The sequence below is a fragment of the Crinia signifera genome, chromosome 4, assembly GCF_055691185.1.
Source record: "Crinia signifera chromosome 4, ASM5569118v1, whole genome shotgun sequence".
Lineage (NCBI taxonomy): Eukaryota > Metazoa > Chordata > Amphibia > Anura > Myobatrachidae > Crinia > Crinia signifera.
Window position 1 is genome coordinate 313,993,830 of NC_139220.1, and position 15,289 is coordinate 314,009,118.

Consider the following 15,289-nt stretch of genomic DNA (forward strand, 5'->3'; position numbering starts at 1 on the left):
TAGTTGTCACTGGAAAAAAATTGCTACAAGAAAAAATCAACACAGAAAGTTCAACACATGTAAATGTTGACATAAGTGTGGCACTTCATCGGTGTCCATGTCGACACATGAGAATGAATATGAAAACATTAAAAAAAAGAAAAATAAATCTTCAAAAACTCATGTCAACCTTTTTCATTGTCGACCATAGCCGAGCCAGTGTTTTGCATGTGCCATTTAATCCTGGGGTTGCCGTGAATCACGCGCGGGGGTGGGCGGGGAGGGAGGAGGTGAGGGGTGTCCGCGAATCACGGGAGGAGGGGTCGTGGGTGGATGCCGTGAATTGCGGGAGGGGGGGTCACAAGGGGGTGGTGTGTGGGTGCCGCGAATCGTGGGAGGGGGGGGGGGGCGCGGGGGTTGCAGTGAATCGCGGGAGGGTGGGTCACGGGGGCGGGGGGTTGCCGCAATGACAGGAGGGGGGGTCAGGGGTGGGGAATCGCGGTAGGGGGGGTCGTGGGGGGCACTGTGAACCGCGGGAGGGGGGGCCCGGGGGGTTGGCGCGAATCGTTGGAGGGGGGGTGTGTCACGGGGTGGGGCCGCGAATCGCGGGAGTCACCGGGGGTGCCACGAATTGCGGGGGGTGTGCTGCAAATCGCGGGAGGGGGGTCGCGGGGGGTGCCACGAATCGCCACAAGAAAAAATCAACACAGAAAGGCCAACACATGTAAATGTTGACATAAGTGTGGCACTTCATTGGTGTCCATGTAGACACATGAGAATGAATATGAAAACATTGAAAAAGTGAAAAATAAATCTTGTCAACCTTTTTCATTGTCGACCATAGCCATGTCAGTGTTTTGCATGTGCCATTTAAACGTGGGGATGCCATGAATGGGGGGGGGGAGGGTGGGAGGTGCATACCTCCCAACATGACCCTCTCCAGGAGGGACACATTGCTCTGTCTGTTTCTGGACTTTCTTCTTAATTTATGGATTACCATCACCTGTGCTTAAACACCTTTCTTATAAATTACCCTGTTTAAAATGACAGGTGATGACAATCATAAATTAAGATGGAAGTCCACAAACAGAGCATTCTGTCCCTCCTGGAGAGGGTCATGTTGGGAGGTATGGAGGTGTGGGGCGCTCACCTGGTGTGTCTGGTGAATAGCTGTGTCTTTGCTGTGTAACATGGAGAGGCAGAGGGTGTCTGGCACTGTCTGTGGGCTCACTGGGCTGGTTCTCTGTCATGTGAGTCAGTCATGTGAGTCAGAGGCTCCACCCAGCGTTACAGCTCCAGACACACTTTGATTGACAGATGTAGCCAAATATATAAGAGATATATATATATATATATATATATATATATATATATATATATATATATACTGTATATATACACAATTACAATTTAAAATGAAGCACAGCAAACAAGTATACATACCTAACAACAAGCTGTCTGGCATTTTCCCTGTTTCAAAATCCAGGAACATAGGCTCAGGATGAAGGAGTCATAGGTTGACCCAGGAAAACCCACAACAAGATCCAAAATGCGCATATTGGCATCACACACCACCTGTACACTCAGAGAATGGAAGTGTTTTCGGTTGCGAAAAATGAAGTGTACAAAGCAATTTCTGGAAACCAGAAATTGCATGGTTAGACCGTAGTTCCAGGTCTGGTTCCAAAAGCTCATACAGCGAATAGATTTCTGCAGTGGACAAGCGATATGTTGATATCACTTCCACCTCAGAGAGTCCAGTACACGCCTAGTACGATACTGGCATGGACGTGGAATGGACACCCGCACAGACTCACCCAATGCAGCCAATCTCTGCGCAGTAGTCTTTCTGCCACCAGACTGATGCTCATGACGACGCCGACGCACCAAAAGGACCTCACTAAGGAACACTGCAACTGTGCTAGAGAAAGGCTCCATTATTGTAGTCTATGTTAAAAAGTATTTGTATATTAATAAAAACGCAAATTAGCCTACTGCACAATACTGAGATAACTGCACAATGCTGTTATCTCCCCGAAGTCTCAGTACAGGAGTGAGATCTCAGAGGTACTCAAAAGGGATGATGGGAAAAATAAACAATAGCCAACAACAACACACAAAAGCATCATGGGAAAATCTTCCCTAACATATACCAACAAAGGGAAAAAGACAGAAATGATTGGTCGACACGTGAAACAGCTTCAAAATTGAGGATTCCATCCAAAACAAATACAAACTAGTATAGTTAGAAACATGTCTGCCATCATTACTGTGTACATAGTTAAAAATATACTTACAACGACTTCATAAAATGTCTGGATAGGGTGGACTAAAACAGATTCAGAAGCTGACGTTAAGAGGTCGAAGAGAAGACATTGAATAGGCTTCCTGACATTTAACGACAATTTGAGGTAAAATCGTCACGTTCGGACACAAAAACACCACATCGACGAACGAAGAAAACAATAACCAAAATCAAGCGAAAATATAAAGACTGTCCTAGAAACATTAGATTGCATACGCGATCATTTAACGACTGACATTTTTCAAGAAATTAGCGAAAATATCACCCAAATACTAATTCTGACCAGGATTGCATACCCCCTATATTTAGTGTTTCAGTTTTTGAGACCCAAGAGCATGATTTTTCATTTTAGCATTCAATTGTAGTTGCCTTGCTCTTGACCATTCCTTCAGTTTACCTAGATCCTCAATCAAAACAACATCAATCGGGCGCAACAACACTACCTAAGCTCCGCTAATCAGTCTCCACACCAATCTGCGTTGGCTATATATAAAATTATGTGCTATGGCTGCTCCCAAAGGCAATTTTGGAAATTGCCACTTGAAAATGGAAATGTAATTAGGAGTTAACAATCAATTAGTTATATGTATATAAAAATATATTTACTGAAGTATATCTAACTCAAAAGAGAGCGCCACACATCTGAATAGTATTTCAAAAACTTCATATAAAAATGTATTATATAGAAAAGAAAAACAATAAAATTACATATAAAATCACAGTACACAGTATCTTAATAAAGATTATCCTCAATAGGATGCAAATCAAGGCATGGGCCAATGATAACACTTGTTACTTTGTTGATACAACCCAACTCTAGATGGTAGTTCTGTACAGATGTGGAATATTTAATTGGTATGCATAAAGAGTCAGTTGGTGTTGACCCTGTAAGCTCCAAAGGGTTAAACCGATTTTGGTAAAAGATTTATAGTTGAAGGGTAAATGCAACCAATATAATAGAGTGTTCCTTGTTTTATAAAGGGCTCACAGGAGATATTTTTTGCACCAATAAATGTAATAGGAGCAATTCCTCTTATGTTGTTAGGGCAGTTTACACGATTCCTGCAGTGGACCTCTGTGTGGGTTCGCTACCACCCGCCTGGCTCCAGCAGATGACAGCGAGCCTAGATGTTTGTAGCGTGGCGGGGAGCAACCTCACTGACCTGTGTGGTTTAAGCAGGTCTTCCGTGTCCGGCTGTCTGAGTAAGCAGGTTCTGCCGTCGGCTGTGTGCCACTTTCAAGGAAGGAGATGTTTTAGCTCATTAGCGTGCAGTTTCCAGGGGTAGCTGGGGGTCTCTGCAAATGAGAGCTGGGTTGACAAGTGTCCAAATATGGGATCCTTGACGTGTTTCTCCGCAAGATACAGGCAGCGGTTCAAAATGATCCTCAATCATTTGTGTTACCCCTCCTGGTGTGTCAGGATGCAGTCAAAAACCCGATGGTCAAAATCCCGACAAGGACAAAATCCCAACAAGGACAAAATCCCGACATTTAAAATCCCGACAAGGTCAAAATACCGACATATAGAAAGTACAGGTCAAACAGTCAACATGACTTTCTGTCAACAGATCGCAAGGTCGACATTGGTTTTTTCACTGTTTTTTCACACGACATGTGCCAACAGGCGGTATTTCATGCCCTACCATCCACTACAGCGTGGTGGGAGAATAAAATAGTTTGCGCGAAGCATTGCAAGCGATGCAAGGGGCTGCGGTTCACTTCCAACTGTGTCCATGTTGACTGTGTCGACATTTGGGTAAAAAAAACAGCGAAAAAACCCATGTTGACCTCGCGACCTGTCGACCCAAAGTCATGTTGACTGTTTCACCTGTACTTTCTATGTGTCGGTATTTTGACCTTGTCGGGATTTTAAATGTCGGGATTTTGACCTTGTCGGGATTTTGTCCATGTCGGTATTATGACCCATTCGGGATTTTGACCCTGTCGGGATTTTGACCGTCAGGATTTCATACCGAATCAGGTGTGTCTACCCTGGTGCATACCTTTGTGTCATCTGCATAAATACATAATTTTCCTTTAGTACCATTTGCTTCATAGAATGCACTCTATTTACTACAACTGTCTGTTTCCTTTCCTGCTACCAGCAGGGCCATAAGTAGACTTTTGGTGCCCTGTGCCAGAAAGAGAAATGCCTCCCCTGTCATTTTGCCAACAGGGACATGAGGTGAATGCCCTCGTGGGGAAGGGGCATGACAAAACTGACCCCAGTAAAGAAAGCTGTGCAGCTCAACCAAACTACATGTCTCCCCTTGTCTCCCCCTGTCCTTGTCCTTGAGTGTGATGACCCTGCCAAGTGTGGTAACCAAGCACAGCAGAGAAGCCCTTCTGAAATGGAGCTCACCCCTGGTGCAGACCACCCATATGAGCCTGACGGAGCGGGACGTGGGCAGATCGGCAGCCCTCACAGTCCATGCTGCCCTTGCTGCCCTGTGCAGAAAGGATGCAGCAAAGTTGAATGGCAGTTGCTGGAGAGTGGACCGGCAACCATGGAGAACCATTCACAGAGGTAGCAGAAAAGTAAACCCCCGGGGCCTACTTATGGGGGCCCAAAAAGGAAGTGGTGTGACTCAGTGCCCACCTGAGAAGATAGCCAGAACTGAGCCCCTGACAACAATGAGGGCAAACCCAGCCAGGCCGCTGGCTCCCTCCAGTAGGAACAGACATGCCCCTACCACCGCCAAGTGGCCTGGAGGGGCCCCCCACCTAACAGCTAGGCTGACAGGAAGATATGTGAGGCTCAGGACTCGCAAGAGGGGCCGCCGTGCTGGGGCCCTAGTTAAGTGGAGACGCAGAGGTCACAGATCTGCACTCCCAGCTATCCTACTCTCGAACACCCGATCCCTTGTAAACAAGATGGATGAGCTGTCCCTGCTCATAAATGATGCAAGATCAGGCACTGCTGGCTCATCTATCCTATGCTTTACTGAGACATGGCTAGATGAACTCATTGCCGACTCCTCGGTGATGCTGCCGGGCTACAGTCTCCTCAGGGCTGACCGCGACAAGGAGCTCACCGGAAAAACCAAGGGAGGAGGTATCTGCTTCTTTATAAATGAAGGGTGGTGCACCGACGTAAAAACTCTGAGTAAATCAAGCAGCCCTCAACTAGAGACACTCATCATTAAATGCAACCCATTCTACTCCCCCCGGGAATTTGCCTCAATAGTCCTGGTGGGGGTGTATATACCTCCCCAAGGAAATGCGAAAGAAGCCCAACTCCAACTGGCCACCAGGATAACAGACACAGAACTCAAACATCCGGAAGCACTGCTTATAGTGATGGGCGACTTCAACAGTGCCAACCTGTCCCAAGAGCTACCGAAGTACAGACAGCAAGTCAGATGCCACACCAGGGAAGGACGTACCTTAGACCACTGCTACACCACTATCAAGTCTACTTACCGGGCTATCCCCTGGGCAGCTCTGGGCCTCTCTGACCATTGCATAGTCCACCTTCTACCAACTTACACCCAGAAGCTAAGGTCAGCTAAACCAGTGGTCAGATCAGTCAAAATCTGGACAAACGAGGCAAAAATGAAGCTTCAGGAATGTCTCGAATGCACAGACTGGGGAGTCTTTGAATCCTCCGCTACAAACCTAGACGATCTGACCGACACAGTGACAGCCTACATCAGTTTCTGCGAGGACCTGTGCGTGCCAATCAATACAGCACGCACCTTCAACAACAACAAGCCATGGTTCAGCGGTCAACTCAGGAAGCTCCGTCGGGCAAAGGAAGAAGCCTATCGCAGTGGTGATATTGTCCTGTACAAACGGGCCAGGAACTCCCTAACACGGGAAATCAAGCTGGCAAAAAAAAGATTCTCAGACAAGCTGGCGAACAACCTGTCAACCAACGACCCCGCGTCAGCTTGGAGAGGCATGCAAGCTATAACCAACTACAAGATCTCTCGAACCCCCTCCACCATGCACCAGAAACTAGTGAACGAGCTGAACGATTTCTACTGCAGGTTCGAGAAGGAAGCTACCTGCATCAGTCCTACCCCTGACCGGGGCAAAATGGCTTGCCCACCCTCCTTCCAAAACTGCCACCCCCAGACTCTCCAGGTGGACCAAACAGAGGTAGAAGGAATGTTCAAGAGGGTCAACCCTAGGAAAGCTGGAGGCCCAGACGGAGTGTCTCCATCTGCCCTCAAGACCTGTGCAACACAGCTCGCCCCTATCTTTACCAGGATTTTCAACACTTCACTAGAAATGTGCAAGGTCCCCACCTGCTTCAAAGCCTCAATTATCGTCCCGGTTCCCAAGAGCTCAACTGCGAAAGACCTCAATGACTACAGGCCGATTGCACTAACATCAGTGGTCATGAAAGTGCTTGAACGTATGGTGCTGAACCACCTGAGAGTTGTTACAAATGCTCACCTCGACCCCCTGCAGTTTGCCTACCGAGCAAACAGAAGTGTCGAGGATGCAGTCAACCTAGGGCTGCACCACATTCTACAGCACCTGGACAGTCCAGGCACCTATGCAAGGATACTATTTGTTGATTTCAGCTCGGCATTCAACACTATCATCCCTCACATACTGGAGCCAAAACTCCGTTCACTAGGAGTCCCAGAACCTACATGCTCCTGGATCACTGACTTCCTGACTGAAAGGAAACAGGCGGTGAAAGCAGGCGCATTCATTTCAAACACATGCACAATTAGCACCGGTGCCCCTCAAGGATGTGTCCTCTCCCCCCTGCTCTTCTCCCTCTACACAAACGACTGCACCTCAGCAGAACAGTCAGTAAAAATTATAAAATTTGCAGACGACACAACGGTTATCGGCCTAATCATGGATGGAAACGAGTCGGCATACAGACGGGAGGTGGATCGGCTAACTAAATGGTGTAGCGGAAACAACCTTGACCTCATCCCCCTCAAAACGGTGGAGATGGTGGTGGACTTCAGAAGGAAACCAAATGCCATGCACCCACTCATAATATCTGACAGAGTAGTGTCGAGGGTCGACTCCTTCAAATTCCTAGGAACAAAGATTTCCTGCGACCTCAAATGGGGTCCCAACATCATTACAACTGTCAAGAAGGCTCAGCAGCGGTTGTTCTTTCTGAGGCAACTCAAGAAATTCAACATCCCGCAGGAGCTGCTGCTCATCTTCTACACTGCCATAGTAGAGTCTGTCCTTTGCTCCTCGATCACAATCTGGTTCGGAGGAGCAAACGAGAATGACAGACGAAAGTTGCAAAGAGTGGTGAGGATGGCAGAAAAGATCATTGGGGCGGAGCTCCCCACTGTCCAAGAACTATACCTAGCCAGGGTCAATAAGCGTGCAGGAAAGATCTTGGCGGACAAGCTACACCCTGGCCACAACCTGTTTGAACCCCTTCCGTCAGGCAGACGTTTTAGGTCCATCCCAGCAAAGACGACAAGAACTACAAAAGGCTTCTTCCCAATAGCTGTCCACCAACTAAACCGTATTGAACATACCAAATACTAACTCGAACTTTTCTAGATACATGTGAAATGTATGTGATGTATGTTTATGCCTCTCTTCCCACCCCCTTTGTGTTCCCTGATTGATGCTGCACTGTTACCACAAAAAATTCCAAGCATACGCAAGTATACCTGGCCAATAAAGATGATTCTGATTCTGAAAGATTATCAGCATTGCAATGGTAAAAGTACACACTGTATTGAGCAGCCACACATCGTCTCCCACACACACACGTCACATCTGCCCCCCTGCAGTGCAGCATGGTTTAGTCCATTTGAGAAGGATTTTGCCAGAAGGAGTGAACCAAAATAACCCCCTAGATAATATGCTCAGCTGCAATGGCTGTGTTTGGGAGCAAATGATTGATTATTATTTGCTGTAATCCATGACCAGATTTTCATTCAAACCAGCCAGATCAAACAGATTACAGTATCTGCCAAATTATTGTATTGTGTATTCAATAGAATAGAGACATAGCTGATTATAAAAAAAATAAGATCCCCAATAAACTACAGACAAATCAAAGACAGTGGTTATGCATTTCTATGCTAATAATATTAATAACATGTTTCATAAACTGAACAGACTCGGGATAGGCTGTATTCTTACCAGCAATGACCAGCGCTGTGGCGAATCTGCTGGATAATGTTTTGTTGTTGGTGGTCACACGGCAGCAGAAATGGGAGTATTCATTTGTTATTACATTCTTTATTTGCAGGGAGACATCTGTGGGAAAATTTTCCACTGAGAACCGTTTCTGATTGGGTGCTTTGCCCGAGGTGTATATTTCATACTCAGAGGTTAATGAACACTTTTCGCTGTATGCTATATACCAGGCCACCTGTTTTACTGTCCCAGTGACCTCCTGCGGGTAATAGCAGGGGATGGTGACAGTCACTCCTGGGACAGCTATCAGTACATCCAGCTGATACACCGACTTGTCACCTACAGACAGTAAACAGGAAAACATTATTACACAAACCGAATAAACTGATTTGCAGATACCTATGAATTTTAAATATTTGCTGAATGATCTGCTATTTTATACTAGTAAATAAATGAACCCGCCATTGGTCAGGCAATCTCAGCTAAGTTACCCACCTGCCCCAAGTCTGGCTGCTCAAGTAAGTGGTAAGCCAGACCCCAGAAGACCCCAGGGTACTACTGAAGTCCTGTTTGTCAGCTTCAGTCTCTTCTGTGTTATTACAGACCAGCTATTGTTCTGTGCAACCTCCTAGGCTAATCCTGCAGAGTTGCTGACTTTTAGGCTAGGCAGCCAGCTCCAGTAAAAAGGTGGGAGTGGCCAGCGAGCGGGCCGCAAAAGGGGTCTGAGGTGGGACTGACCAAAGAAGCATGAGAGTGGGCGTAGTGATTGCTATTGCATCATTGTGGCCATCCCCCCCCCCAGTGTAATGCTGGTATTACAGGCACTGCACAGCTTTGGGGGGGGGGGGGGGGGGGGGGGGGGGGTGAAGGTCACGATGATGGGGGAGTTGCGGTAGGGGTAGATGTTGGAGGCTGGCAACCTTGCAGGTGTAGGGTAGGTAAGAATGTTCTGCTGTAGTTATTACACTTCTAGACCCCAGCAGTCTTACTGGACTTTGGACCTGATTCAGACCTGCTCACTAAACTGCGTATATTGGATGCCTAGCGAGCAGGTGAATGCCTGTCAAACACTTGCCCCCCCCCCACCCTGCGCCACATGAATCCAGAACAAAAATCATCCAATGGTCGCACACCATCTAATGCTGGGGCAGCACAGATGGTGTAATGGTTAGCATTACTGCCTCACAACACTGAGGTCACGGGATCGATTCCCACCATGGCCCTAACTGTGTGGAGTTTGTATATTCTCCCCGTACTTGCGTGGGTTTCCTCCGGGTACTCCGGTTTCCTCCCACAATCCAAAAATATACTGGTAGGTTAATTGGCTCCCAACAAATTAACCCTAGAATGTCTGTGTGTGCGTGTACATGTGGTAGGGAACATAGGCATGCGCAGCACATTTTATTAGAGGGTGCACCATGTAACAATACATGCAAATAAAGTAAAAAACATATATGGATGACGCAGGTATGCAGTGATATGACAATGGTCTAGTACAATTAACAATGCAAAACACACATAATTGATTGATGGGCGCTTTTAATGGAATACAGTTCTTTGTGCAAAAATCTCTGGTAAAAGGTATTGCTAGCCACAGGGAGGTGTTCATAAGAGCAGGCACAGCATTAGGGGGTGCCTGTGCACCCCTAATACTCTATGTGCGCACGCCTATGGTAGGGAATATAGATTGTAAGCTCCACTGGGGCAGGGACTGATGTGAATGTTCAAATATTCTCTGTACAGCGCTGCGGAATATGTGTGCGCTATATAAGAAACTGGGGTACTTATGTAGTATCTGGGCGTCCGATTTAGAAATCGGATCGGATCGCATCGCATCGCATGCGACCAAATCGTATGCGATGCGATGGTCAAGATTTTTCCATAGGATTCAATGTTAAAATGGTCTGAGTCCATTTTAACATAGAATTCAATGGGAAAAAGGGGTCCTTTTCCTTTCCCCACTATCCAAGTGGGCATGGAGTTGGATACAAACCTGTGGCGAGCGTAGCGAGCCACCGAGCCTCAAGCGTGGCGAGCGTAGCGAGCCCCGCGAGGGGACACAGAATACTTTTTAAGAAATATGCGTCCCCTCACGGGGCTCGCTTCGCTCGCCACACTTCGGGCTCGGTGGCTCGCTGCGCTCGCCACGCTATATAAAATCAACTCTATGCCCACTTGGATAGTGGGGAAATGAACAGGACCTTCTTAACATTGAATCCTATGCAAAATCGCATTGAATCGCATCGCATCGCATCTGATTGTATGCCTTAAGGTAAGGCATACAATCACAAAATCGGACGCCCAGATACTACATAAGTACCGAAACTGGTAATAAATAAATAATAATAATGATTGTTCTTCCTGTCGCAAATAATATTTTTATTCTGGCCAGAGATGGGCGAATTGTAGGTGCAGGCGGTGACGTCATGTGATGTGATCTGCCCACTCCAAGCAGGCATGGACACGCCTGAGCTCGCAGGGGTACGCTCTGCGTTTCTATAGGCGTGCCCAACGATTTAGATATTCTTAAGGTGCCCACAGACGCTACAATTGTACTGTGCTATGCGTTTTTGTCTGTACAATGGTTCTATACAATTTTTCTTCCAGCTTGCTATGAGATGTGCACTTGGATGCATGCGATGTGATGTGATGAACCCATGTTTGTAATGTTAAATTTCAGATGTAGTCTAAAAAGTACGTGCAGCACATACTTTTTTAGACATACAATATCGGGCTCCCGGGAACGCGCATCGCATCCCACAAGCCCATAAACATCATCCAATAATTGTACATAAGATGCGTTTTGTGCTTAAAAAGTACAAAACGCATTCGATAATTGATGCGTCTGTGGGCACCTTTAGTTCCATCAGTTCCAACCAGCATCCAAGTAGCATCAGGACCAACCAATATTTCTTCCACCATTGTTTCCAGGTTATATTTCTAGCTCCATCTACTAGTCAGATAGGTAACTATCGATGGACGAACGTCTTTTTTCAGCCTTAATTACTATGTTACTATACAGAGGAAATCAGTGACCACCATACAATACAATGAGCATCACATTGACTGCCATATAATGCAGAGGGCATTGTAGTGACCGCCATACTATACAGAAGGCATCAGTGACCACCATACAATACAATCAGCATCACATTGACTGCCATATAATGCAGAGGGCATTGTAGTGACCGCCATACTATATAGAAGGCATCAGTGACCACCACACAATACAATAAGTATTACATTGACTGCCATATAATGCAGAGGGCATTGTAGTGACCGCCATACTATATAGAAGGCATCAGTGACCACCACACAATACAATAAGTATTACATTGACTGCCATATAATGCAGAGGGCATTGTAGTGACCGCCATACTATACAGAGGAAATCGTGACCACCATACAATACAATGAGCATCACATTGACTGCCATATAATGCAGAGGGCATTGTAGTGACCGCCATACTATATAGAAGGCATCAGTGACCACCACACAATACAATCAGCATCACATTGACTGCCATATAATGCAGAGGGCATTGTAGTGACCGCCATACTATATAGAAGGCATCAGTGACCACCACACAATACAATAAGTATTACATTGACTGCCATATAATGCAGAGGGCATTGTAGTGACCGCCATACTATATAGAAGGCATCAGTGACCACCACACAATACAATAAGTATTACATTGACTGCCATATAATGCAGAGGGCATTGTAGTGACCGCCATACTATACAGAAGGCATCAGTGACCACCATACAATACAATAAGTATTACATTCACTGCCATATAATGCAGAGGGCATTGTAGTGACCGCCATACTATACAGAGAGCTTCACCATCACATATGCGCAGGTTATTTTATTTTTTGTGTCAATAATTATTCCACCAAAAACAGAAACCTATAAAATATGAGATGTTATTCGACCTGAGGATAATGGTCATCCAAAATATCAGTGACCGCTATGCAAACTAAACCGATTTGTCCTCAATCAGCTTTCATTTGTTATTGCCATACATCTTTTATACAGTACACCAATAAATAACCACCTGGTTTCCTGCAGATGTCAAGTACCTGTATAGATGGTTAGAAATGAATCTTTACCTGTAAAGTGGAGAAAGGTTCCGTATTCACTATTCCAGTAATTGTCAATGGAATTAATATGAGATACTCTGCAGCAGATGATGGGACCATCGGACGGCTGCAGTCCAGTGACTGTGATAGATTCTCTCCGGCTGTTATTAGGATCATGCACCCTGGAGATTCTCCCTTCATATTGGCCTTTACCGTTCCCATCAGCGTCAATGATATCCTCAATGATATTGGAGCAGTATGAACCTCGTGATATCCCCCAGCGAACTCTGTACTGTGCATCCTGCCCAGAGTCCTTCTCATAGGAGAATGTGCAGGGGATGGTGATGTTTCCATGCTCCGTCACTGTCACGGTTTTTGGCTGATGGACACATATAAAACCTGAAGTGCCGCTGAGCCCTGTAATAAATCCCAGATAGAAATGATCCAATCAGCTTCCGGTATGTTTCCAATATGTCACATAGAGTCTATACATGCTGCATTACTGTTTTAAGCATGGGTAGGGATCATTAGGTCACCAGCATTATGGTCTACACCATTAGGTCAACATACAATTAGGTCGACATGAGTTAAGGTCGACATGCAAGAAGGTAGACATGACTTTAGGTCGACAGGGTCATCAGTAGGGCAGAGTGAAAAAAACTGAAATTGAGAAATTCAAAATCGGCTAGTGTGGGAAAGTTGTGACTTGACCTGAATAAGAAACGTGCAAAAGCTTTTTGATCTGAGTCAACATCTTCTGTTCTGGCAAGAGGCCTGAAGTTTCACTTTTTTTGTTGAAAATGAGGAAAACTATGAAGATGCTCCAATCTAGTTATAATTATGTCAGGATGTCTTAGAGTGGTTCATTAATATACTTTAGCATAGTAAAAAAGATAGTACGAGCTTGTCCCAGTGCAAAGTGACTGACTTTAGCGGGAGAAAAAAATCCCTGCTAAAGACCCATTTTCATGGTTTCAATTGTGAATATGGTGTTTTCTCCGGAACGTGTTTTTTTTTTTTTTTTGGGAGATGATGGCTCTGTAGTTGATGTGATCATGAAAAGAAACTTGGTGAAAAAAAAAACACAGGGCAAATCCCTTTTGTTTGCCTTTAATTGAATAGTGCACCTCTGTGTCTTCTAATGTCCAACAAACTCTTTCCTGAATGCCCCAGTAAGTCCAGTAACCAATGCATTACACTCTGTTCTTTAGATGCAGGATTTAACACACTTCTGTTTATTGTCTTTACTTGTGGCAGTTTATTTTAAACATGAATTGGTCTGAAAAACAGTTTTGCATCCCCTATGCTGGGAACATGAAAGGGCTGCATTACGTATTATGATGTAATAAACAAATACATCTAATGTTTAGTGATATTTAAAATGATACATTCAACAGTTTACACTGTTACTTGTAATACTTATTGTAACAGTTACTGTTTTTCAATAACAGACTGCAACAGTTATTTCTTATTAGCAAGATCTGACAACCAGACACTCTTATTGATAAGACACAATGCGCCCCTGTCCATATTGGTGCTGCTATCTAAATGATAGGAGGCCGAATGTACGCTGGCTCCATATTACAAGTAACAGTATAAACTGTTTAATGTATCATTTTAAATATCACTAAACATTAGATGTATTTGTTTATTACAGCATAATACACTGCAACGTATTTAACTGTTAATATATAGGCTTATCTTTGGCGTAACTATATGCCGTAATGCAGCCCATTCATGTTCCCAGCATAGGGGATGCAAACTGTTTTTCAGACCAATTCATGTTTAAAATAAACTGCCACAAGTAAAGACAATAAACAGAAGTGTTTTAAATCTTGCACTTAAAGAACAGAGCATAATGCATTGTTACTGAACTTACTGGAGCATTCAGTGAAGAGTGTTGGACATTAGAAGACACTGAGGTGCACTATTCTATTAAAGGCAAACAAAAGGGATTTACCCTGTTCTTTTTTCACCAAGTTTATTTTCTTGATCACATCAATTACAGAGAATCCCCCCCCCCCCCCCCAAAAAAAAAACACGTTCCCCTGAAAACACCATATTCACAATTGAAACCATGAAAATGGGTCATTTAACAGGGATTTTTTCTCAGTCAGTCACTTTGCACTAGGACAAGCTCGAACTCTCTTTTACTAAGCTATAGTATATTAATGAACCACTCTGACATCATGACATCATTTTAACTAGATCGGAGATTCTTCATAGTTTTCGTCATTTTCACCAAAAAAGTGAAACTTTAGGCCTCTTGCCAGAACAGAAGATGTTTACTCAGATCAAAATGCTTTTGCACGTTTCTTATTCAGGTCAAGTCACAACTTTCCCACACTAGCCGATTTTGAATTTATCAATTTCAATTTTTTCACTCTGCCCTAGTCATTAGGTCGACATGGGTAAGGTCAACATTGAAAAAGTTTACTTTTTTTTTAACTGGAATGTCAACACAGTCAACATAAACACTAAAACGTAGCACTGCTTCCCCTCGCATGACTCGCTATGCTCAGCACACTATTTTATTCTCCCACCATGCCCTAGTGGATGGTAGGGCATGAAATATCGCCTGTCGGCACATGTCGGCTCCAAAAACTGTGAATAACCCCAAGACGACCTAATGACCCTGTCGGCCTTACCTATGTTGACTTAATGATCCTGTCGACCTAATGACCCTGTTGACCTAACCCATGTACACCTTAAGTCATGTCGACCTTCCTGCATGACTACCTTAAGTCATGTCGACCTAAATGCATGTCGACCTCATGCTTGTCTACCATCATGCTGGTGACCCAATGACCATATCCCCTTGGGCGTCTCTAG

General features: G+C 44.9%; 1 protein-coding gene across 1 annotated transcript in view; it reads right to left on the reverse strand.

Annotated features, from left to right (window-relative positions):
• The window catches only part of LOC146072847 (uncharacterized), a 62,632-nt gene that overhangs the window by 37,185 nt on the left and 10,158 nt on the right, over window positions 1–15,289 (reverse strand). Inside the window, exons 2-3 of the mRNA XM_083180033.1 lie at window positions 12,488–12,874; window positions 8,375–8,710 (exon numbers count right to left, since the gene is read on the reverse strand). Coding sequence (XP_083036159.1) covers window positions 8,375–8,710; window positions 12,488–12,874 — 723 coding nt within the window. The remainder of the gene's footprint in view (window positions 1–8,374; window positions 8,711–12,487; window positions 12,875–15,289) is intronic.